This window comes from Lathamus discolor, chromosome 6, assembly GCF_037157495.1.
Source record: "Lathamus discolor isolate bLatDis1 chromosome 6, bLatDis1.hap1, whole genome shotgun sequence".
NCBI lineage: Eukaryota > Metazoa > Chordata > Aves > Psittaciformes > Psittacidae > Lathamus > Lathamus discolor.
Window position 1 is genome coordinate 20853048 of NC_088889.1, and position 22854 is coordinate 20875901.

General features: G+C 39.8%; 1 protein-coding gene across 1 annotated transcript in view; it reads left to right on the top strand.

Annotated features, from left to right (window-relative positions):
• SYNE2 (spectrin repeat containing nuclear envelope protein 2) overlaps positions 1–22854 on the top strand; it is a 175578-nt gene that overhangs the window by 65405 nt on the left and 87319 nt on the right. The window contains exons 49-60 of the mRNA XM_065683130.1: positions 1272–1594; positions 3213–3357; positions 4101–4316; positions 4675–4940; positions 5634–5787; positions 8611–8766; positions 11611–11751; positions 12126–12308; positions 12849–12986; positions 14402–14587; positions 15969–16091; positions 17412–17594. Of these exons, the coding sequence (XP_065539202.1) occupies positions 1272–1594; positions 3213–3357; positions 4101–4316; positions 4675–4940; positions 5634–5787; positions 8611–8766; positions 11611–11751; positions 12126–12308; positions 12849–12986; positions 14402–14587; positions 15969–16091; positions 17412–17594 (2214 nt within the window). The remainder of the gene's footprint in view (positions 1–1271; positions 1595–3212; positions 3358–4100; positions 4317–4674; positions 4941–5633; positions 5788–8610; positions 8767–11610; positions 11752–12125; positions 12309–12848; positions 12987–14401; positions 14588–15968; positions 16092–17411; positions 17595–22854) is intronic.

Genomic DNA, 22854 nt, shown 5'->3' on the forward strand with positions numbered 1-22854 from the left:
ATAAAAGAAAAGTAAAGGGGAGGAAGGAAAAGGTTGTGTTGAAATATTGAGCTGAAGAGAGACTGAGTGCAATTTTCATGGGACTATTCTTGGGACTGATTTTATGTACCATTTTCAACTGTGGCAATGATAAAAAATCCCAGAAGTTCCTTGTTTCTACTGTAAAGAAAAAGCTTATAAGTTGGGAATAATCAAGGAGAGTAAAGCACAGGTCAAACCTGTGGGATCAGGCTTCAGGAAGAGTGAGGAAGTGAACGGCAACCAAGATCCAGGGCTTCAATTACAAATATATAAGGCATTGATAAAGGATTGTTGGAGGCTTGACCTGATTCTTGATGCCTTTGTCAGGTAAAGTCCACTTAAAAAAGAGTAGATGGTGTTAGAGGGATGAGGAGTGTTGAGAGCAGTTAATAAAACTGAATTTGCTCAAGCTGGTAAACTGGGGACAAATGGGAAATCTAGCTGAGATATAATTAAGCAGGGAGTAGACTTAATGGATTGAAAAGGACTGCTTGAGCTAAAGAGAAGTGTTAATACAAAGAGAAAGTGTTAAATTTATGTTGGAAACCAAAAGAGTGGTAACTTTCATAGCAGAGAGGTTCCAGAATTGTGTTGTGGTCAAGACCTGTGCCTTGACTGCCCAAGAGATTGATGGGTACAAACAAGGAAATATAAGGTAGTAGCTAATAACAGGGAGTGGAACTCAGTGTCCCTGATGGACTTACAGTCCTGCTGCCAGATTTCCTGGTTTGATGTGCTATATCTTCGCTGCTTGGGTATTGTGTGGAAAGCACAATGCCAAAATTTCTCTGCCGTGTGGGAATCCAGTAGCTGACGAAGTCACACGTCACACATTTTTCTGTGTATAAATACATACAAGAAGAGGCTTTAGCTTGAAGCAGTTCAGCACGTCATAGCAGATATATCCCCTCTGTAAACAAATACAGCATCAATGTTTGGGCTTTCCTTGTCTGAGCAGATCATAAGATTGTATACTGCCATGTCCATAAGGGATCTTGCACCTCTTGTGTTCTGCCATCCTTCTCTCTTGAGTTTTCTAGTATTGACCTGTTCCTATGGTTGAGGGCAATCAGTCCATAGTTACAGCACTGCTCTATGCCTGCCTAGGGAGTATAGTAACCTCCTCAGGCCAATTAGGGGAATATTGGTCTCAGAGACAGCTAGGTGTGAAAATCTGAGAAGACCATCTGATATCCAGAGGAGCACAGTAGGTTTTTTTGATTGTTCCTGTGTCTTTTTAACATTTTCAGAGTACTCTGGAGGAGGCATGCAAGTCTGTTGAGCTTTATACCACGGCTGTTCAGAGGACTGCCAGGTTGCTTGAGGACTACAAAACTCAAGTCCAGTCTGCCGCACCAGAGCTCAGTAGCTCAGAGGAGGGCTATCAGACCCCACAATGGGAACCAGAAGTGTTCAACTCTGCAAAGGCTAACATAGAAAACCTGTACTCCAAGCTGAAAAACCTAGTGAAACCAGAAGACAAAACGTATCTGGAAAATACTTTAACAGAATTAATCAATAAGAGTTTGGCATTGAGGAATAAGGCTCACGGAAAGGAAGCTGATGAACAGAGGTAGGTTTTAGAGATCTTAATGTTCCTTATTATAAGAAATTCGACTGATAATAAATGCAGTGTTGGTTTTATGGTAATTTAGCAGAAAGAACTTTAAGCACTTCTGTTGTTCCAAGGTGTGATTGGAAGGAAAATTACTAGACAGTAATTACATTGCTACTAATTTACAATGCAATCATTTTTAGCATATTCAAAAAAGTATCTATGGGGTATGACTGAGGGTCATAGGGTACCACAAGCAGAAGAAAACGTATTTCCGCTGTCTCTAATTCAGTGCTGGTGCAGATTAGAACAATCTTCAGAGGTGCCCAGGGACCCTATTGCATGTTTTCCATAGACTGTTCTGATGACTTAAGGAAGTAAAGACCAAACAAGATGCAGGAATAGTTTCCTTCCTTCAAATGTAGGTATGGAAGAGATCTGAAGTTGTATACCTTCAGATGTACCTCCATGTGTATACACAGAAAAAGTTTGGAAGATAGTGTAAAAGGTCCTGCACGTGCATCAGGGCAATCCCAAGCACAGATAAAGGCTGGGCAGATAATGGATTGAGAGCAGCCCTGAGAAGAAAGACTTAGGGGTGTTGATTGATTGACAAGAAGCTCAGCATGACCCGACAGTCATAGAATCATAGAATAGTTAGGGTTGGAAAGGACCTCAAGATCATCTAGTTCCAACTCCCCTGCCATAGGCAGGGACACCTCACACTAAACCATTGTGCACTTGCAGCCTAGAAAGCCAGCTGTATACTGAGCTACATCTAAAGAAATGTGACCAGAAGGTTGACGGAGGCCATTCTACTCTCTACTCCTCTCTTACTCCACCTGGGGTACTGTATCCAACATAAGAAGGGCCTGTAATGGCTTTAAACTGAAACAGGGTAGATTTAGATTACATATTGTAAAGAAATTCTTTACTGTGAGGGTTTTTTGACACTGGAACAGGTTGTCCAGAGAAGTTGTGGATGCCCCATCCCTTGCAGTGCTCAACGCCAGGTTGGGAGAGGCTTTGAGCAATCTGGTCTAGTGGAAGGTGTCTCTGCCCATGGCAGGGGGTTGGAACTAGTTGATCTTTAAGGTCTCTTCCAACCAAAACCATTCAATCTTTCTGTGTTTCTTAAATTGCGTGCTCATGATTCAGTGCTTCTGGTTCTGTTGAGCATAACCTTCAAATCTGCTTTTATAATAAAAGGATTGGATGACTTGAAAGGCTTTATTAATAGCAAAGAGATGGCAAGATATAGAAATAAGAAACTGGAATTGTACAGTCCCCATACATTGTAGGGACAAATAGACTGTGTGGAATATGTGAATGTGTGGGAACTAACTTTTGGTAATGCCTGGGGAGGACGAAGACTTAGATCATGGCATACAATTCTTTTGAGTAGCTCCATGTCTGATATATGGATATACATACCTGCTTTTCTTTACCTCTGGGGCACTTTAGGCCTCTTGACCTAATAACAATGCTCCAGTGCCCTAAGAACAAATGCTAATTGAAGATAATTTCTAAAATAGTAAGGACTACCAGCTGAGAAGATTTTCTTTTTAATTCTAGTGAGCATTATGGTTGGAGAGAGCAACCACAACAAATTTAATTGGTCTATTGTTTCCTACAGGTATTTAGAAAAATACGAAAGCTACACAAAAACCAAAGATAAGGTGTGTGATAATCTTAACAGACTGGAAAAGATGCTTAGACAGTCTTTGTCTCAATCACCGATGTCTTATAAAGAAGCTTTGGACCACTTAGAAGAAAGCAAGGTAAAAAAGGCTCCGAAGAACTGAAAAATCTCATGCAAAACTGTTATGCAGTTATGAACACTGTATCATAGTGTTCCATCCTAGTAGAAAGAAGTGAAATTCTTTGACCTGTATTTCTGTATATATAAACCCACATGACACATTTATATACCTAGAAAAAGACTGGATTGTAATAGGCCATGTCAAATGAGTACATTTTACTGCTGTAGAAATCAAACATTATCAGTGCCTATGGTAGTGCTGCATTTCTGTTCTGATTCCTTGTTGCTTCTTTGCAGCACCTGGACTGATCAATTTTCTAACATTGCTGTTGTTTTCCCTCAGAAGTGTAAATCAGAGATTTTCCACTTTCCTGGAAAGTTTTCCCTTGCTGCCTCCCCATCAAGCCACTGCTATAAGCAGCCTCTTCCCTGCCTTCTCTTTTACTACTCATCATATTGCAAGCTTATCATTTTATGTATCTGTAACTCCTGCTCATTTCTCTTCCCTTCCAAATAACAACAAAGAAGTAAGAACAATGTGATTGCCTGGGCACACTGTTCTTCTGTTTGCTTTGTTTGTTTTATTTACCCCACCTTTCTCCACATTCTTAGCAAACAGAATTCTGGTATTACAATCATATTTAACCAGCTCAGGGGAGTGATTGCCTTTTTATTTGAGGATCCTAATCATGTTACTGAATACTTCATTAACACTTCTGACTGCATAATTTTGTTGATTTATTGGTTTATTTTTCGTATAAGATTTTAGTCTCCAACATTGAGTCGGCTGAAGATGATCTTGTGAAGCTGAGGCAGGTCTCTGGAGAGCTGATGAGATTATGCAGGAGAAGTGACAGGGCCCTGAGCAGGATGGTGACAGCACTGTGGGAAAATTGGCTGGGTTTGCTTGAGATGGCGAAAGGGCTGGAAATAAACTGTGAAGAACTAAAGCAGGAATGGAAATTCATCAATGAAGAGGTGAGTTGCTCAACAAACTGTAAATTTTGGGGAATGTGGTAGGGATGAGGCTGAGGTTAGTGCAGAACATAATTTCTCTCCCACTGATCAGCCACTTATCCCCAGCCTTTCTTGAACTTAAATACAGAAATGATGGGGATATTTATAGCATGAATTCTCTAGACCCAGAACTACTCTGTGGGGGATTATGTGCTTTGTTAGAGCAAACCCAAATGTTTTAGCACACTAAAGAGAGTCAAGCTCTCTGGCTATGTAATTCCCAGTAGTTAGTCATGCGTATGAGTAAATGAATAATGTAACTTAAGGTGATAGAATAAAAGAGCACTTTATCTCATGCTTTGACATGCTGTTTACTTAGCTGGAACGAGAAACAATAATTCTCGATAAGCTCCAGGAAGAACAGCCAGAAGGTCTTAAAGAGAAAGAAAAGGCCACCAGAGAGGAACTGGTAGAATTACTAGATTTTGTGAACTCATTTGAGGAAAACATCAACCAGCAACAGCTCCTCTTACTCCTACTTCTTCACCGAATAAGAAACATCCTAAATACATCTGAAAATACTGAGGCAGAAGCTGCCCTTCCTGCTTTATGTGAGATAAAGGCAATGCAAGATCGCTGTAAAAAGTAAGTAGTGTGAAATTTCTCTTGAAGATAGACATAGGACTACTTAGAAGCACAGTGTTTTATTGGGTATGCACTTAAAAAGATAGTGAATTCTCTCCTGGGTCAGACTAATGCTCCATCTAACCCAGCTGCTATCTCCCCCATGGGCACTGGGAGATATAAGTTAGAGGTGATATGATCATATCATGTGTGGGCTGCAATTTATCTTTAAATGTAGTAGGAATCAGAAGGGATAATTATCAATTTTGGAGGTTCCAGGCTCTTGTGAACTTGAATGAGGTTTGTGGGTCTTCCAGTCTTATGAAAATGAGACCTTGTGCTTTTTCAACACTTCAGCTTTTGCCTTACTGAATACTACTGTTTGAAATTTGCCTCAGATATTTAATTTTTTTTTTTTTTTTTTATTTAAAATCTGTGATTGTACTTGCCCTCTCTGTGCCCATTTTTTTTGACATGGAAGTCTTCGTGATGTCTTCTTCCAGCATCTTGAGACTTTGAGAACCTGAGCTGTTTGCAGTTTAAATGTGCATGCTGTCTGATTCGGTCTACCAGACATACTTTGCTTAGCAATATCTGAAGTCTCATTTTTGAAGAAAATGAGACAATAAAGGCCAGAATCTCAGAGATTTGTTACAGAAAATAATTCTAAAATACAGAGTCTAACAATGTAATCTTGCTGGAAAACTTTCATAGGTTGTATGAAAAGATCCAGGACCATAAGGATTCTGTACAAGCTGAGATTCAACAGAGGAACAAGTTCGCTGAAGAAATAAGTGCTGTGATACATGCGTTAGAGAATGCTGCTGTGTTACTACAAGGTGCTGCTGGAAAGCCAGGGCAGTTGGAGGTTGGTGAAGGCTCCGTTATTGTGCGTGGACATTCAGAATATGTTCTCTTTTATGCGGGGGCTTGAACTTGCTCCAAATAAAATTAGTGGCAAAGTATATACATAGGCATATGCACATTATCGTAGAATCATAGAATGGTTAGGGTTGGAAAGGACCTTAAGATCATCTAGTTCCAACCCCCCTGCCATGGGCATGGAACCTCACACTAGACCATGTCACCCAAGGGTATGTCCAACCTGGTCTTGACTTAAAGAGAATGAATCTGGCTCAGCAGACCATGATTGGCCCTGTCATGTCCACAGCCAGATGCATGCCTTTTAGGAAGGACTGCTTAGTGTATGTCCTGTCTCCCTTCCCCATCCCCATCTGGTACCTATCAGGGCCACTTCAGGTGCTCTGGATTTATAACCCGCATCAGGGGTTAACCTGGTAAATGGTTCTTAGGAATCAAATCGTAATCAAGACAACAGTCTCCACCAGCAGCAACCAGCATTCTGCAGCAACCTAGTCTATATGTTTATGTCATTTAACTATTTTTCTGTTGTCCTTCTTTGAATTATTGACTTTATGAAATTCTGTTATTCCTAACAGTTTATTTATTATTTTAATTGCATTAATTTCAAACTGGTTTAACTGTTTATATTACTGTCTTAATTATTTAATCTTGATTAAAAATATTTTTAATTATATTTGAATTATCTTTTAACAATAGAACTTCATAATTTATTTATTCTAACCTACTAAGGTCTATTACAAATTCGGGCTTTCTGTTGAGTTTTGTCTGAAAACTAGCTGCAAGTTCCCACCATGTATTTTCTTTAGAAGATGAATGCTTGAAGCTGGTAAAGGACTAGGAAAAGCACAGAAGTTGAAGACCATAGTGGCAGATATAAGCATTATTATAGAGTTATCATAGGCATGAGAGAGAAATGTTAACTACATCTGAAAACACATGAGCCAGCATCACTGTGGTGAAACATTGTCAATTTGTCTGAAAGGTCTGATTTTCTGTCAAAAATTATCTAGAATTAGAATTGGGTCTACTATTTTACTGAATTCTTCATGTCCAAGAGGAGATGTTACCACTGCAAGTGCTTTATGCCTGATCTTTTCCCTTGCATCGAAACTGTGCTACTCTGAGCACCTAAAACTCATGCAAAAGTGAGTTTAGACCTTGTTCCTGTTCCTTATGTCAATTGGCACAAACAAATATTAGCAGCAATCCTGTTAAATGATTTCTTTGTAGCAGTACAAAATTCAGCTGAAAGGATTGAAAATTTCCTTAATTTTAACTCATACAAACACCAGTAAGCCAAAATCTGCACCACAATTTCATCTCTTCTTCTAAAGAAAACTTAGCTTCTAGAAAGTCTATAACATTACTTGGGGCTCCATTGCATTTTTTTTTTTTTTTTAATGGAAATGCCTGTTTCCCTTCCAGATGACAAATCTAGGTTAGTCAGGTGGTGAAGTTTTAACTCACCAACATAGATGAGTATGCAAATGGGAGGTAATACCATCTAGTCCACTACGAGAAAGATTGGGACAGTTTTTTACAAGCATATGCTTTCCAGCTAAACAGTCTAGATAGAACTAGACTATCTAGACTAGAACATGCATTTATATACAGAAACCAGTTTGCAGAGAAATGTTTTGTTTTGGAGACTAATGTTGTATCTGATTCTTTCAAATTCAAGTCAGGGGATCTATAAACCCCTGTAAATACTGGCACAATCTTAACTGGGTCATTTGACAACAGCAGCCTTCTCTATGGTAGAATTAGGCATGCAGCTGTTTCATGGTTTTGAGTTTTCTAATATCAGACCCAGTTGTCACGGGATGATAGAAAATAAATCAATCTCAGACTCCTACATATTTCTTCTGTACATTGTATTTGTGTGAGCGAAATGATTTCCAAGTGAAGACTAGGAGTTAATGGATTACTATTACCCCTGATTGAAAAAGCAAAGGATTTAATTTTAATGTCTTTCATTGCCTTTCATTGGTAGGAGCTTTGGATCATTTTCCCCAATAACTTGACTTAAAATTTGAGTTTCTTAAATAGCTGAACAGTGGGAAAAGGAACCATAAAGCAAACAAACAGAACTTTGCAACTTGAAATTCTAGAAAACCTTCAAAACAAATGAGTTTCTTCTTTCTGCAGGAGAACTTAGATCGGATCTTATTTCTAGGCCACAGGTCTAGAAGCAGTTGTTCAAGTTTCTTTTATCTCATAAAACCTGCATTCTTTGTGCAGAACTGAAAACTACTGTTTTGAAAGGAGCCTGCTGTGCTGCTCTGCGTAATTGCCTGAAAGCAGACACTTCAGCTTGAAACCTGTTTCTTTTTGTGGCCTTTGTGTTGTTTATAATAATGAAGGAATGAATGTTGGATATTAAATGTCTTTCAAAGAAAAAATGCACTTTTGGCAAAAGGGAGAGCACAGAGGTTAACATTTAATCATAGGAGCACTTCAAATATTACATTGCTATACCTCTCAATAAACATAAGTGCGTCAGTTGCTTGACCTGGAGTACTATCAAGTTTAATTAATTCTTACAGATTGAAAAGCATCATTTGGTTAAATGAGTGAGTATTTCTCAAAGTTAATCTGCTTGCAGAGGTAGTCAAATGAGGCTTGATATAAGCCCCCCAACTTTTCCAGACCATAGTCATGGTAGGAAATATAAAACACAATATGTATGTGTGTGTATATATATACATATGTGCATATGCATATGTGTATATATATACATATGTGCATATGCATATGCACTCAGTGTGAAGTGGGTGAAACTGCCAACTTATTCTTAATTTTGTAGGAGATTCAGAATGTGATTGGTAAAGAAAGTCAAACTCTAAAGGACATCATGGAGAAACTCCGGATCAAATATTCTGAATTGCATACAATAATTCCTGCAGAGATCGAAACACAGTTGGAGGACTGCAAGAAAGTATTGCAAGACCTAGAAGACAAGGTAACTGTTGATGTATTTTTCATGTTTATGTTTTTGTAATGTATAAATAAGTATAGTAGTATTTGATGAAAGTTGTAACTGTAAATTTTTCAACTTGAAACATTGATTATATTCATTTGCACTTTTCCTCTCTGTGAAAATGAATGCATGAGGAAAGATTCCTCATGTTAACTGTCTCCTTTACAGAATGACCTTACAGCAAGCAGTGTAAATATAAGATTTTTCTTTTCCATTAAAAAAGGGCATGGCAGACCCACTACCAATAAAGTCTTGGATATGATATGGGTGCTATCTTGTATCCAGTCTGGTTCTTAAACTGAACTAGTAGTTAAGAGTTGATTGGGAAGGTTGTGTAGCTTAACTGAGAAGATATTTTCTAAACTGAGTTAAAAGAGGACTTTGAAAACAGATTTTTTTCTTTTTAATCTAATTTGCACATGTGCTAGGGTATCATGGCATTCTTTATACCACCGCTTGGGACATGGTTGCATTCCTTTAAAAGCAGGCAGGGAATTTAGATAACTAACTGACATTGCATCGGCTTTTGGCAGTGTTTTCTATTTACAGGGGATATAAACAATTTAACTGGAAGCAAAATTAAAGGAAAATGGAGTCATACTGTAAGTTTGGGGTGAAATTTTAGCCTGGTATAATTATGGTCATTTTTATTTATTTGTGTTACTTTTAAAAAGAAAAAAAAACCTTTAGTTCTCTTATTTCAGGAATAATAAGTTTAATGCTAACTTTAAAGGCTAAATCTCAGTTAATTTGATGAAATCTGAAAGTTTAATAAAACAGTTTTGAAGTACACTTACTTGTTAGTAGCTATGAGATTATTCATTTTATTTTGCATTAAATATTTAGAGACTTATTCATTACAGCTTAATAGTTTTCATTTAGTTAACTTTGTAGTATCTATTTCAAAAGGAACCAGGCTTTTCAGAGCCAACAACTGGGTAGGAAAGAGGAGAAGAAGGGGAAGTAAAGGGAAGTATTTATGCTTTGGGTTTGTTGGGTTTTTTTGTTGTTGTTTGCCGTTTCATTTACTGAGGTAAATGATTATCCCAATGTGCACATTACACGTCAGAGTGAAAGAACTGATACTGGAAACTAGATAACATTTTCTTTTCACATTTGGGTAGTGGAAAACAATATAAATTATCTTGGAAATGTTCAAAGTGCATTTAGGAAACAAAATAAATCCTGGTGGAACTGGAGGTCAGTATAGTTACATACTAAAAAATACCAGCATGTGTTAAATTGAATTAACTTGTCATATTTTGATGGCATTCTGCCTCCTTCTAAACCTGCTAACCTAAAGATGAAAATAAATCGTAATATTGATGCCATGTATTTTATGTGAAAAAATATAATAAATTTATCCCAGATTTGTCACAGTAAGAACTCTTGAAATTAAAATCCTACCCTGCTGATGATGAGAGCGTTGACAGATGCAGCCTTTTTTCTGAGGAAAGATATGAAGTCAGTGCTTGGTCTGCTTTCTCATTTCCAGCTGTTGTGTCACTCTTACACGGTTCTCTTCTATTTTGGAAACTAGCACTACGAACATCAGGATTTTTTCATGTATTGTATGCTCTAGGGTAGTAGTAATGGTCAAGTGTTTAGTGATTAGAGTTTTGAATTCCTTCTTCTAAAGAGTCTTAGACACTAAGTACAGCTTGGACATCATAGCTTTTTTTGTATAAGCATGAGTATTTGAGAGGAGCACTGTAGTTCTTTCTGGTATATATTCATTCTGATAATGCAATTTTATCAATGCAATATTTTGCAATCGGTATGATTATATTGGTCTGACACTACATGCTGGAATCCATAAATAATGAATAATTTTAATAAAATTAAGAAATAAAATAGATAAAGTATTTATTAACTTGCTAATAATCTTAATTTCTCTTCCCAGAAAAAGGGTAATGTATAGGGAGCTTCAGAGCAGAATAACTACTAAACTAGACATCTTTGTATCAGTGCAACATAAAGCTGTTCAGTGTGTGTGTGCCCCAGAAATCCTAGGGCTGCAGCACACACAGAATTTACCATGATTTAACAATTTCCTGATGCTTGGCTGACCCTAAGAGCTAGTGGGGTTTAGTAAGAGAAGATGAAAAACTGGGCCAAGAGCAAGAACTTTCTCACTACCTGCACTTCATCTAGTCCATAGTAACCTGGTGCCTAGTAACTGTGTCGCTCAGTCCTGTGCTCAGGCAATTACTCAGCTTCAGCTTACTTGAGAGTTTCTCTCTTTACGTAAAAAATCCGGCCCTCCAGTGTACTGACTTTTCATTCCTGTGGAGTTCTACAGACTAAAATTAATTTCCACATACTTTTTGGGGCTCGGAGCCTTTTATTTTGTTGCTAAATCTCTAAATGTTTATTTAGAAATTCATAATACACTGATGCACTTCTATATTCCTGTATTTGTTACATGGAAGTAATAGCTGTCAGCTGAGACATAGAGGTGTCATTCTAGGTTTCTTATAGTATGAATCTAAATATGACCCTTTCCACAATGCAGCATGATTAGCCTCTGTTACAGGTTTGTTTGAAAGGGGCAGCTAAGCACCCAGGAGCTGCAGTGTTTTATTGTTAGTTTCTTCAGAGATTGTATTTCTTGAACAGTTACTTTTGAGTGAGAGGAAATTACTGAACAACATGTAAACGTTGAACTTGCTCACATTAACGCTTCTTCCTGCAAATGTAATTCCATTCCTGAGGTTTTAAGTGACTCGTCAAGAGAAACATAAAAAGAATATGAGTAATTTTTATGAGGAGGTGCAGAGAAACATGCAAACCTTTATAGTCTTCCCTATCGTTTTCTCTTTACAGGTGAGCTTTGAAATCTTAAAGAGCTCTCCTCAGAATGTGCTGAAAAGAAAAGCAGAAACTATTAACAATGGCCTTCAAGCTATTGAAAAGATGTTGCAACAGAAGAGTGAAAACATTGCAAAAGCCAAAGAAGTTCAGAAGGTAATCTTGCAAAAAGAAAAACAAAACCAAAAAAAACAACAATAAAAAAACCACCTGTGAATGTTGAAAGATTTTTGGTTGTTTCTACATAGCCTGATTTAGCAGGATCAGAAAATGGCCCTACATTCATTTTACATCTGTAAAAGGGGAGGTACAAGCAAGCATTTAGCTGGTGAATATTTACCAATTCTTTCTCATAGTAAAATACGTGGTTTTTTTCAACTGTAAATCACACCAGTAAATGCAGCATGTTCTGTTCTCATCATATCAGTTCCTAAATCTTTAATTCTTCACGCCCCACATGAAGAACAAATAACTCTGCTGTTATCTTTGAGCCTAACCTTTTATTTCATTTCCCCTCTCTGTCCATGCAGCAAATCTGGGATATGCTGGACCTTTGGCATTACAAACTCAATGAACTGGATGCAGAAGTGCATGATATAGTAGAGCAAAATTCCTGCCATGCACAGGAGTTGATGGATATCTTAGTGTCCCCCCTTCAGCAGTACCAACAGGTCTCACAACTTGCAGAGCGCAGAACTGCCATTTTAAACAAGGTAGATGCAAATGTAAAAGTATAAGAAAAAAAAAACCCCACATCTTAGAAAAACCTTATATAAAGTCTTTTCATAAAATATCATCCAAAGCTGTCAAATGAGTCAAAAAGTTCAAAAGTCTGCTGTAGGTGTGTCATCTTATTGTAGCTCATTTTCTGGACTCACAAACATCACATTCAGCTGCAATCCCAAAAGACCAGCTATGCACCATGGCTGATGTGGGTTAGCATGGGAAATTCATGCCTCTGGGTGGGTGATAGGAGGGATCTCTACGGCTGTGCTAATGCACTATCTATTAAATTAACATAGAGACGATGCCTCTGATAATTTGCTTTGATTAGAGGAAATAGCCTGAAATCATGAAACTGTTTCAGAAAACTTACGATCTTTATTTCATCATACTAATTAAACTGAGCTTCATGAAAACACATCCTGTCTTTAGTCTTGTCCATAGATGCATTTATTCTATACAGTGAGTAAAAGTGCATTTATGCTTCTTTGTAAAATTTTGTCGTTTGTGCTTCTTTGTAAAATTTCTAGGCTACCAACAAGATGGAAGAATACAGTGAACTCCTGAAGAATGTGAAAGTTTGGATAGAAAACACCAACTGCTTGCTAAGAGCAGATGCTCAAAATGACTCTGCAAAAAGCTTATGCAAACATACTGATGACCTTCAAGTAAGTGTTGATGCAGATACATGGTCTTATTAGAATGGGTTGCTCTGCAGAGACACAATTTTGCATTCTTAAGTCTTACTGACATAAATAATTTACCGTTTTCGGTAAAGCCTTTAAGTGAAAAAGACAAAGAGACACTCATGAAATATAGATTGATACTTTTCGGTGTTGGACATACCTGTCTTGTGAAAGTGCTGAAATATGTGATGGTCTTCTGTTACCCTGCTGTGTGGCTATAACTGGTTTTGGCTGCCTGAATATACATGGTTCTTTTTGTATAGTGTGTACATAATCCAAAAAGGGTAAAGTGGTGTTTAATGTCTGTGCGTTAGATGGAAACTTCGAAGTAAACTGTGGTTTGGAAGGCCATTTTCTCTATATTTTAAAGGGAGTTCTGACTAGTAATTTCATGAATCAAATGTTTGTAATGTTACGGGGAAGATCAGGGCTAGGCAAGTGCCAAGAGGATTTCTGGAAATTCCAGATTTTGAAATTTAATTTTTTGTATGTCCACTCCTTGGCTTATGCCAAGGGACAGTTGGTGCTCTGAACACAGGTTTTCATACTAAAGCTAGTAAGAATTCCTTACAAAAACTAGCTGACTGCTCTGGCCTTATATGTTACAGAGCATGTAGCCACAATCAGGAGATTTTGATTTCTAAAATCTGTGAATATATTTGTGACATAATTTTATTGTCCCCTGAGTTTTGTGAATTTTGTGTTCTGAGCTGGGAAACTAGTGGATTTGAAAATGCACCCAAGGTTTGCATTAGAGTTGAGGTATGCATTCAGTCCTTTCCTTCGTATGCCACAGAGACAAGTGGATCACATGTGTTTCTTGCAATCCTCACTTCTTCTTTGTGAAGACATGTACTATAATTAACCCAAAAGCTCATCCAGTTAGCTGCAGATGGGAAGAATCTTCCCATCATGAACAGCTGGCCAGGTACTTTCTGGAGCATTTTATTACATCTGCTATCTGCAAGCTGGTGTGCAGAAAACCTTTTTCGGGTGTCTGGCTGACATGTCTTGCTCATATACTTGGGGTCAGCTTGACCATTACAAAGGAGCTGGAGAGGAATCTTCTTCAGGATCTCATACTTTTTTTTTGTAGTGGGTCCTCTCTCTGAGTTCATCTTCCTCTTTGTACCTTTTGTCATGCTCATGTAGACTTATTTTATCTAAATGATTCCCTTAAAATCGTGCCACGTCTCTCACTTTTCTGCCTGCAGAATGCAGCAGTTCACTTTCCCTTAGGAGTGAAATGTTTTGGTCTGAACTAAGCTTTTGGGAATATATGCAGTGGTCAATGACATATAGAAAATTAAAACTGATTCATTCTGGTACTGACCTCTGTGAAACTTTCATATTCACCATTGATGAATCAAAGTAAGCTCTTATTTTTTTGTCTCCAGATGGCCTTGGAAGACTCGGAGCAAAAGCAAAATCTTCTACACAGTGTTTACTTGGAGCTGGAGGAGCTAACACCAGTCTTTGAAACAGACAGTGTAATGCAACAGCTAAATGAAATAGATGAGCAAGTAGCAACTTTACAGCATGAGATAGCAGAGATTCTTCCACAGATCCAGCATGTGGCTGACGTAAGTGCCTTTTATCAGTGCTTCGTCATATTGCCTTCACAGGTAAAAAGGTGTGCTGGTTTTAGTACATGCAACAAGTGAGGAAATAAATTGTTTGGAAATGAACCATCTCAGAAGGTGTTTGATATCTAATTAAGGTGCAAAGTTCAGGAATATTAATGAAACTCCTTGTTTAGGAGGAGAAATGCAGGGCTTGTTGACTGGCAAATTCAAAGGACTTATCTTGCCAGAGGGTAGGGCTCCTGTTCAGAGGCACCCAGACTCACACCATGGCTAAAGAAGTTGACGAAGTTCAACAGAGACAAATGCAAAGTCTTGGCACCCTGGAGGGGACATGTCCAAACAGAGGCCAGGGTGCCAACCAACTGGAAAGCAGCTCTGCCAAAGTGGTGTGGTCCTGGTGGACAAGTTGATCATGGCATAGTAGCATGGCCTTGCAACAAGACCATCAGCTTCCTGGACTGCCTGAGAGATCATATGTGGGTATTGTACCCAGTTTTAGGTTTCCCAGTGGAAGACATAGACATTCCTGAAGTGAATCGAGGAAGGCTTTCAAGGTGGTTGGGGGGCATTAGCATGGCATGTAAGAGGAAAGGCTGGGAAACCTGGGTCAGTTCGGTATGGAGAAGAGACAGCTGGGGGGTGGGTATTACTGCTATCTACTACTACATAATAGCATAGAGCCAGACTTTTCTTAGGGTCTGCAGAATAAAGATGAGCAGTAACAGACCCAAATGATAACAGAGGAAATGCCATCTACATATTAAAAAGGATTTTTTTGTTTGTTTGTTTGTTTGTTTCAGTGAGATTGGTTAAAAACTAGATCAGGGGCCCAAAGGGGTAGGGTCAAGTCCCCATCCTAGGAGATACGCAACTATCAAAAGGATCATGCCCCAGACAATGTGCTCTGATGGGCACCAGAGATCTCTCAAGGTCCCTTCCAACCTAATTTATTCTGTGACTCTGACTCCATGGGAGTTCACAGCAGCTGGACTTTATGTGGATCCATTTTCGATGTGGCGTAAGACTCTTCCAACAGAAAGTTGCAAGCGTGTATTTAAACAGTTTCCTATGCTGATAACTGTCACCACTGCAGAAATGTCATTACTGGTAATTTATAATGTGACTTTTCAAGGATATTTCAATTCTGTATTCAGGGTTTAAAACAGACCAGGGAACCTTAGAAATTTAATTCCTTCAGAAGTTAATTATGATACATAATCTATAATAACTAACCTTTTGTTTGATAGCATCCATTAACATATCCTGCATACACTGCACTTGTTTTTCAGTATTTCTTTTCAAATGTAAGTGAAAGGCAGAAATGCAGGCTAGCTTGTTCTTGTGCTATCTACAAATACTCTCTTTTCCCAAAATCTAGGAATTGGATGCCATCGAATCTCACATTAAAGTGTTTGAGAAGGACATTGTCAAAATGAAGACAAGCCTGTCATCTGAAGATCTGTTAGAATTTTCTCCTAAAGACCAACTTAAACATGGGCAGGTCTGTGAAGACTGCTATATGGACTTTTTTCTCTATATATTTATGCGTATGTTAGCATAAATATGTTTTCACAAGCTGCTTTGTGACTTTTGCAATTTATCAGCTCTTAGTATATGATTTTGAAATGTTAGTATCACACAAATTCTAACTCTCAGGTCAAAGATTGAAAGTATTTTTATAGTCATCATTTCGGCTACGTATTTCTACAGTAGCAAGTAGTGCAATCCAAGAGGAGCACATTGGTAGGGCAAAACAGTTGGTGCAGAGGACCTGATACGTGTTGTATGTGTCTTGGGGGCTTACTTTGGACTGATCCTGTAGAATGGACTTTCATTAGTGGCTGAGTGTCTTCCACTTTAGCTTCATTTGGAAGGAATACAGTTTGCATGGTCTAAGACAACTGCTCAGTGTAAACACCAAGGTGAGACTGTTGGGAGATCCCTTCAAGAAGCACAGTCATGGTTTGAGTGAAAACATTTTAAATTAAAGCGCTGTTGAGAAAATGCCCATAATGAACTCGAATATGTAACTTAAGTACATGTTGTCAGACATACCTTCTATATTTGAGTGTCTCCATTTTTGAAAAGTTTATGGCCTGACTCTCAGTGACACTGCATATCACTCTACTTAGCATCAAACAGTAAGTAATCTGAAAGTCTCAAAATCAGGCCCTATTTTTCAAAAAATGGAGGCAAAGTTTAGTCGACATTTCTGGAAAGGCAGGCTGGAGTGATTTGCCATAAAACCGTTTCATCATGCAGAGGCTTCACTGCAAAGATATCTCAACCACATGGTTTTCCTTTCTCTGCTTGAGTGAAGCAAAGCAAAGCATTGTAATATCTTTTCTTTTATACCACATGCATTTCAGTTAGGTAACTGAAATGCAAAAAGTATCAGGGAAGAGATAAGTGTCATGATACTTTTCATAGATTCGTTATCCAGAGAATGATTTTGTAACGGCTACCTTACATGGAAAAAATAAACTGATATTTGTTCTGGAAAATAATGTTCATCTACTTCCTCGTTTTAAATTAAAACAATATGCTTAGTAAATAGTAATTAATATGATCCTTTGTCACTGTGCAAACTGTATGTATGCGCAGAAAAGGCAAAATTGTAAATGTTAGTTATATATTTGTCTTGCTTTAGAGAACATCACTATAGATTTTCACTTGCTTGTTCCAAGATTAAAATATTCTTCATTCTTAAATGGGAAACTTACTAGAGAGAACTTACACACATCATGACAGTAGTATTAATTTTCAGTTTTGATTTTTCCAACTCAGTATCATGTCAATCATCTCTCCTGTATCCTAATAGGTTATACTGGACCATGTTGGTCCCATGATGGAAAGCATTGTACATATACAGTCCTATGAAGATGCGCTACTGCTACCAGGAGTGAAAATGCAACCTTTCTCAGTCTTTCAGAGAGCAAGGCAGCTTTTGAGAGAATTGAAGAAATTAGAAAAAATTACTAAAGAACAGAATGATCTTCTGGAGGTAACTGATTTTTATTTTTGTTTTCTTTAATGTCACCTAAACCACCTTTATTTTGTAATAATTTTAATCACTAGACAGCACATCATGCCCAGTATATAAACCTGGGGGGGTTACCCAGAAGGCCCAGATCGCTGCTCGGGTCATGCTGGATATCAGTTGACAGGTGGTGAGCAACTGTTTTCTCTCCCCTTGTCATTTCCCTTATCATTATTATTATTGGTGGTAGCAGTAGTGATTTGTGTTATACCTTACTTACTGGAATGTTCTTATCTCAACCAATGGGAGTTACATTCTTTCCATTCTCTTCCCCATCCCTCTGGGAGAGGGGAGTGGGGGAAAGGGTGAGAGTGAGCGAGTGGCTCTGTTGTTCTGAGTTACCATCTGGGCTTAAACCACAACACAGGTATATAGTACATCTTCTATGACTCTATGTAATGCTTTGGAGTCTTTTTGTAATTTGATACTACAACAGGGCACTCTGAATAGTCCTGAAATTCATTTCAGTTTTCTAATTCAGTCACAACTGACAGCATGTGGTTTAGCGTATTGCCGAAGAAATGAAGGCCCAAGTGTCTTATGATCCTGGTTTGCACAACTAATGATTGAAGTCCAGCGTTACATGCAGGTGCTCACATCTGCAACATTCAAGTACTTAAACTTACCTGAACATAGAATCATAGAATCATAGAATAGTTAGGGTTGGAAAGGACCTCAAGATCATCTAATTCCACCCCCCCTGCCATGGGCAGGGACACCTCACACTAAACCATCCCACCCAGGGCTTCATCCAACCTGGCCTTGAACACTGCCAGGGATAGAACACTCATAGCCTCCCTGGGCAGCCCATTCCAGTGCCTCACCACCCTAACAGGAAAGAATTTCCTCCTTATATCCAATCTAAACTTCCCCTGTTTAAGTTTTAACCTGTTACCCCTTATCCTTTCACTACAGTCTCTGATGAAGAGTCTATCCCCAGCATCCCTATAGGCTCTCTTCAGGTACTGGAAGGCTGCTATGAGGTCTCCACGCAACCTTCTCTTCTCCAGGCTAAACAGCCCCAACTTTCCCAGCCTGTCTTCATACAGGAGGTGCTCCAGTCCCCTGATCATCCTCGTGGGCCTCCTCTGGACTTGTTCCAGCAGTTCCATGTCCCTTTTATATTGAAGACACCAGAACTGCACACAATACTCCCAGTGAGGTCTCACAAGAGCAGAGTAGAGGGGCAGGATCACCTCCTTCGACCTGCTGGTCACGCTCCTTTTGATGCATCCCAGGATACGGTTGGCTTTCTGGGCTGCGAGCGCACACTGCAGCCGGCTCATGTTCATTTTCTCATCGACCAGGGCCCCCAAGTTTTTCTCCGCAGGGCTGCTCTGAATCGCTTCTCTGCCCAAGCTGTAGCTGTGCCTGGGATTGCTCTGACCCAGGTGTAGGACCTTGCACTTGGCATGCTTGAACTTCATAAGGTTGGCATCAGCCAACCTTACAAGCGTGTCAAGGTCCCTCTGGATGGCATCCCTTCCCTCCAGTGTATCAATCGGACCACACAGCTTGGTGTCATAGGCAAACTTGCTGAGGGCGCACTCAATCCCACTGTCCATGTCAGCGATGAAGATGTTAAACAAGACTGGTCCCAACACCGATCCCTGAGGAACACCACTCGTTACTGGTCTCCAGTTGAACATTGAGCCATTGACCACAACTCTTTGTGTGCGGCCATCCAGCCAGTTCTTTATCCACCCAGTGGTCCATCCATCAAATTGATATCTTTCCAATTTAGAGAGAAGGATGTTGTGTGGGACAGTGACAAATGCTTTGCACAAGTCCAGGTAGATGACATCAACTGCTTTGCCCTTGTCCATCAGTTCTGTAGCCCCATCATAGAAGGCCACCAAATTGTTCAGGCAGGATTCCCCGTTACTGAAGCCATGCTGGCTGTCACCAAGCACCTTGTTGTTTTTCATGTGCCTTAGCGTGCCTTCCAGGAGAATGTCCTCCAAGATTTTGCCAGGCACAAAGGTGAGACTGACTGGTCTGTAATTCCCCGGGTCTTCCATTTTCCCCTTCTTGAAAATGGGGGTTATATTTCCCTTTTTCCAGTCGTTGGGAACTTCACCTGACTGCCATGATTTTTCAAATATGATGGCCAGTGCCTTAGCAACTTCTTTCACCAGCTCCTTCAGGACCCGCAGATGGATTTCATCAGGTCCCATGGGCCTGTGCACGTTCAGATTTTGAAGATGGTCTCGAACCAGATCCTCTCCTACAGTGGGCCCAAGGTCTTCATTCTCACAGTCCCTGCGTCTACCTTCTAAGACTTGGGTGGTGCAGTCAGAGCCTTTGCCAGTAAAGACCGAGGCAAAGAAGTCATTCAGAACCTCAGCCTTCTCCAAATCCTGCGTAGCGAGTTCTCCCGAAAGCTTCCTCAGGAGGCCTGTGTTGTCCCTAGTCTGTTTTTTGTTTGCTACATACCTATAGAATCCCTTCCTGTTATCCTTAACATCCCTAGACAAGTTTAATTCTTACTGGGCCTCAGCCTTCCTAACCTGGTCCCTAGCTTCCTGGGCAACATCCCTGTATTCTTCCCAGGCCGCCTGTCCTTGCTTCCACCTTTTATAAGCCTCTTTTTTCCTTTGAATTTTCTTCAGCAGCTCCTTATCCATCCAAGGAGGTCTCCTGGCCCTCCTGCTGCACTTCCTTCTAGTTGGGATGCAGCACCCCTGAGCTTGTAGCAGGTGATCCTTGAATATCAACCAAGAGTCTTGGGCCCCCCTGCCCTCCAGGGCTATATCCCATGGAACCTTACTAAGCAGGCTCCTGAAGAGGCCAAAGTCTGCTCTTTTGAAGTCCAGGGCAGTGAGCTTGCTGCACACTCCTTCTCACTGTCCTGGGGATCTCGAATTCGACCATCTCGTGATCGCTGCATCCAAGGCTGCCCTGGAGCATCACATTTCCAACGAGCCCTTCCCTGTTGGTGAGCACAAGGTCAAGCATGGCACCTCTCTTTGTTGGCTCCTCTTTTACTTGCAGAAGGAAGTTGTCTTCCACACAATCGAGGAACCTCCTGGATTGCTTGTGCCGTGCAGTGCCATCGTTCCAACAGATGTCAGGGTGGTTGAAATCTCCCATGAGAACAAGGGCCTGTGGGCGTGAGGCTTTTTCTATCTGTCTGTAGAGTGCTTCATCCACAGGTTCTCCTTGATCAGGCGGCCTGTAACAGATCCCCACAGTAATGTCTCCCACGGCTGTTTTCCCTTTAACCCTGACCCACAAACTCTCTGTAAACTGCTCACCTGTCCCCAGACAGAGTTCCATACTCTCCAGCCTATCCCTAACATAAAGGGCAATTCCCCCTCCCCACCTGCCGGGCCTGTCTTTTCTAAAGAGCCTGTAACCTTCCATTCCAACACTGCAGTCATAGGAGCCATCCCACCATGTTTCTGTAACATGAAAATTTTTTTTGATGGTCATTGAATAGAAATTGATGACAGCAGAAACTTGTTTAGTAAAGATGATCTTCCGGAATCAGTGAGCCAGGAAAGCGACTGTTTTCCAGCAGTGTCACTTGGTTTTGAGGCACGCCAACTCCTGCCCTCAGAAGGTCCAAGGATGTGTCCACATAAGTGAACATGTGACAGGGGGGCTGGAGATGCTGTTGACAGGTTTGGAAACAGAAATGATGTAACAGCATTGGTGTGACAGATGGCTGAAAGAGAAGGCAGCGCTGATGGGTCAGTGGGTGTTAACTCATGGGCAGTAAGGATTATGAAACAGCAATACTGGCCCCAAACCTGAAGTAGTATCTCTGCAGCACTTCACTAAGTGATGTGGTTGTACCAGCTTAGGAAGGTTTTAATTCAGGGATATTATCATCACATTCCACTGCCCAGGGTATATATACCTGTGGACAACCTGGAATTTGGTTATTCATGTTCCCAAGCGAGCAGAGGTATGAGAATTCTCATATTTCTCAACAGGATTATCGCAGCACTGAGGAAAATAATACATTGTCTTTACTGATTTGGTTTTCTAGCACCGTTACAGTACAGCAGATGCTTTAAAACATCCAACTTCCTACTGCGTATTTCAGAAGCCAGGCAGAAACAAGTGACAGCTAAAACGTGAATGTCCATCTCTGATTTTCAGTTTGTGAAATGAAGAGCAGCACACCAAGAGAAAAACTCTAACATGGTACATGACTAATGCTTGGAGTTTGGGGAAAAAAAAAAAAGAGCAATGGCTGCGTGAGATCCATATGATTCCTGCAGTCTTGGGTTTTTTTAGTACATACAGTTTCTTATGTCTGAAAAATGGATGTGGTAAAATGTACCTTTTTCAGCAAGTTACCAGATTAAATACTCAAGAATTTTCAAAACACTTTAAAACTATCAGAAACAGGGTGCTTTCCAATTATAAAGTGTTACCGTAAGATTTCTAACTGGTTTACGTGAAGCATTAGGTCAAGGTTTAGATCTTTCTCCTTTTTGAAACAGCTGTAACCTTTTTTGCTCAGCATTTGCCTTTGTCTTGTAGGCACCCAACAATCTGTAGCTGAGTGAAATTTCTTTGTGAGAGAGCAGATTGGAAAAACTGCAATTCTTGGCAGCTAGGATATCAAACTGTACAAAAAAGATTTTTCCAGTCCTGTTGAATGGGTTGAAAGAAGCAGTACTACAATAGAAGTCTAACACCAGCGAAGGCATAGCAAAGAATAAAGCTATTAAAGGATGGCATGTTGAGTACTGCATGAAAAGGTAGTAAGTGTCCTGATAGAGAGGAAAGCAAATGGGAGGCAAGTTTCCTGTACAAATATATAAACATACTATTATTTTTCCTGAGGATTAGTTTTGAAATCTTGGTGCTTGGGTGCATTTGCCCATATTTTGCTATTGGTGATGCAACAGGATATTGCAGTAGTAATTTTTGCATAATTAAGTTGCACCTGAAAAAGTGTAACAGTAACAAAATGTGAAAGCTTTGGGGAAGGATTTTAGGTAACTTAGATCTGAATTGAATGTTGCCCTCTGTTATTATTATGGCCTGTCAAGTACTTAAAGAGCATCATCAGGAGGAGGAGTTGGAAGCCACAGCTGCTTCTACTGGTTTTCTGTGCAAGAGAGTGTCTCTGTTTGCATAAATGCTGAGTTACTGTGTTCATTTTTAGAAGGCTCTTTCATAACAAAAAATAATGCCTGCCTGCCTGCCTGTACACTATAGGCAGATGGCCCTTTGCCATGGGTACTTCTTCTAGTATTACCGC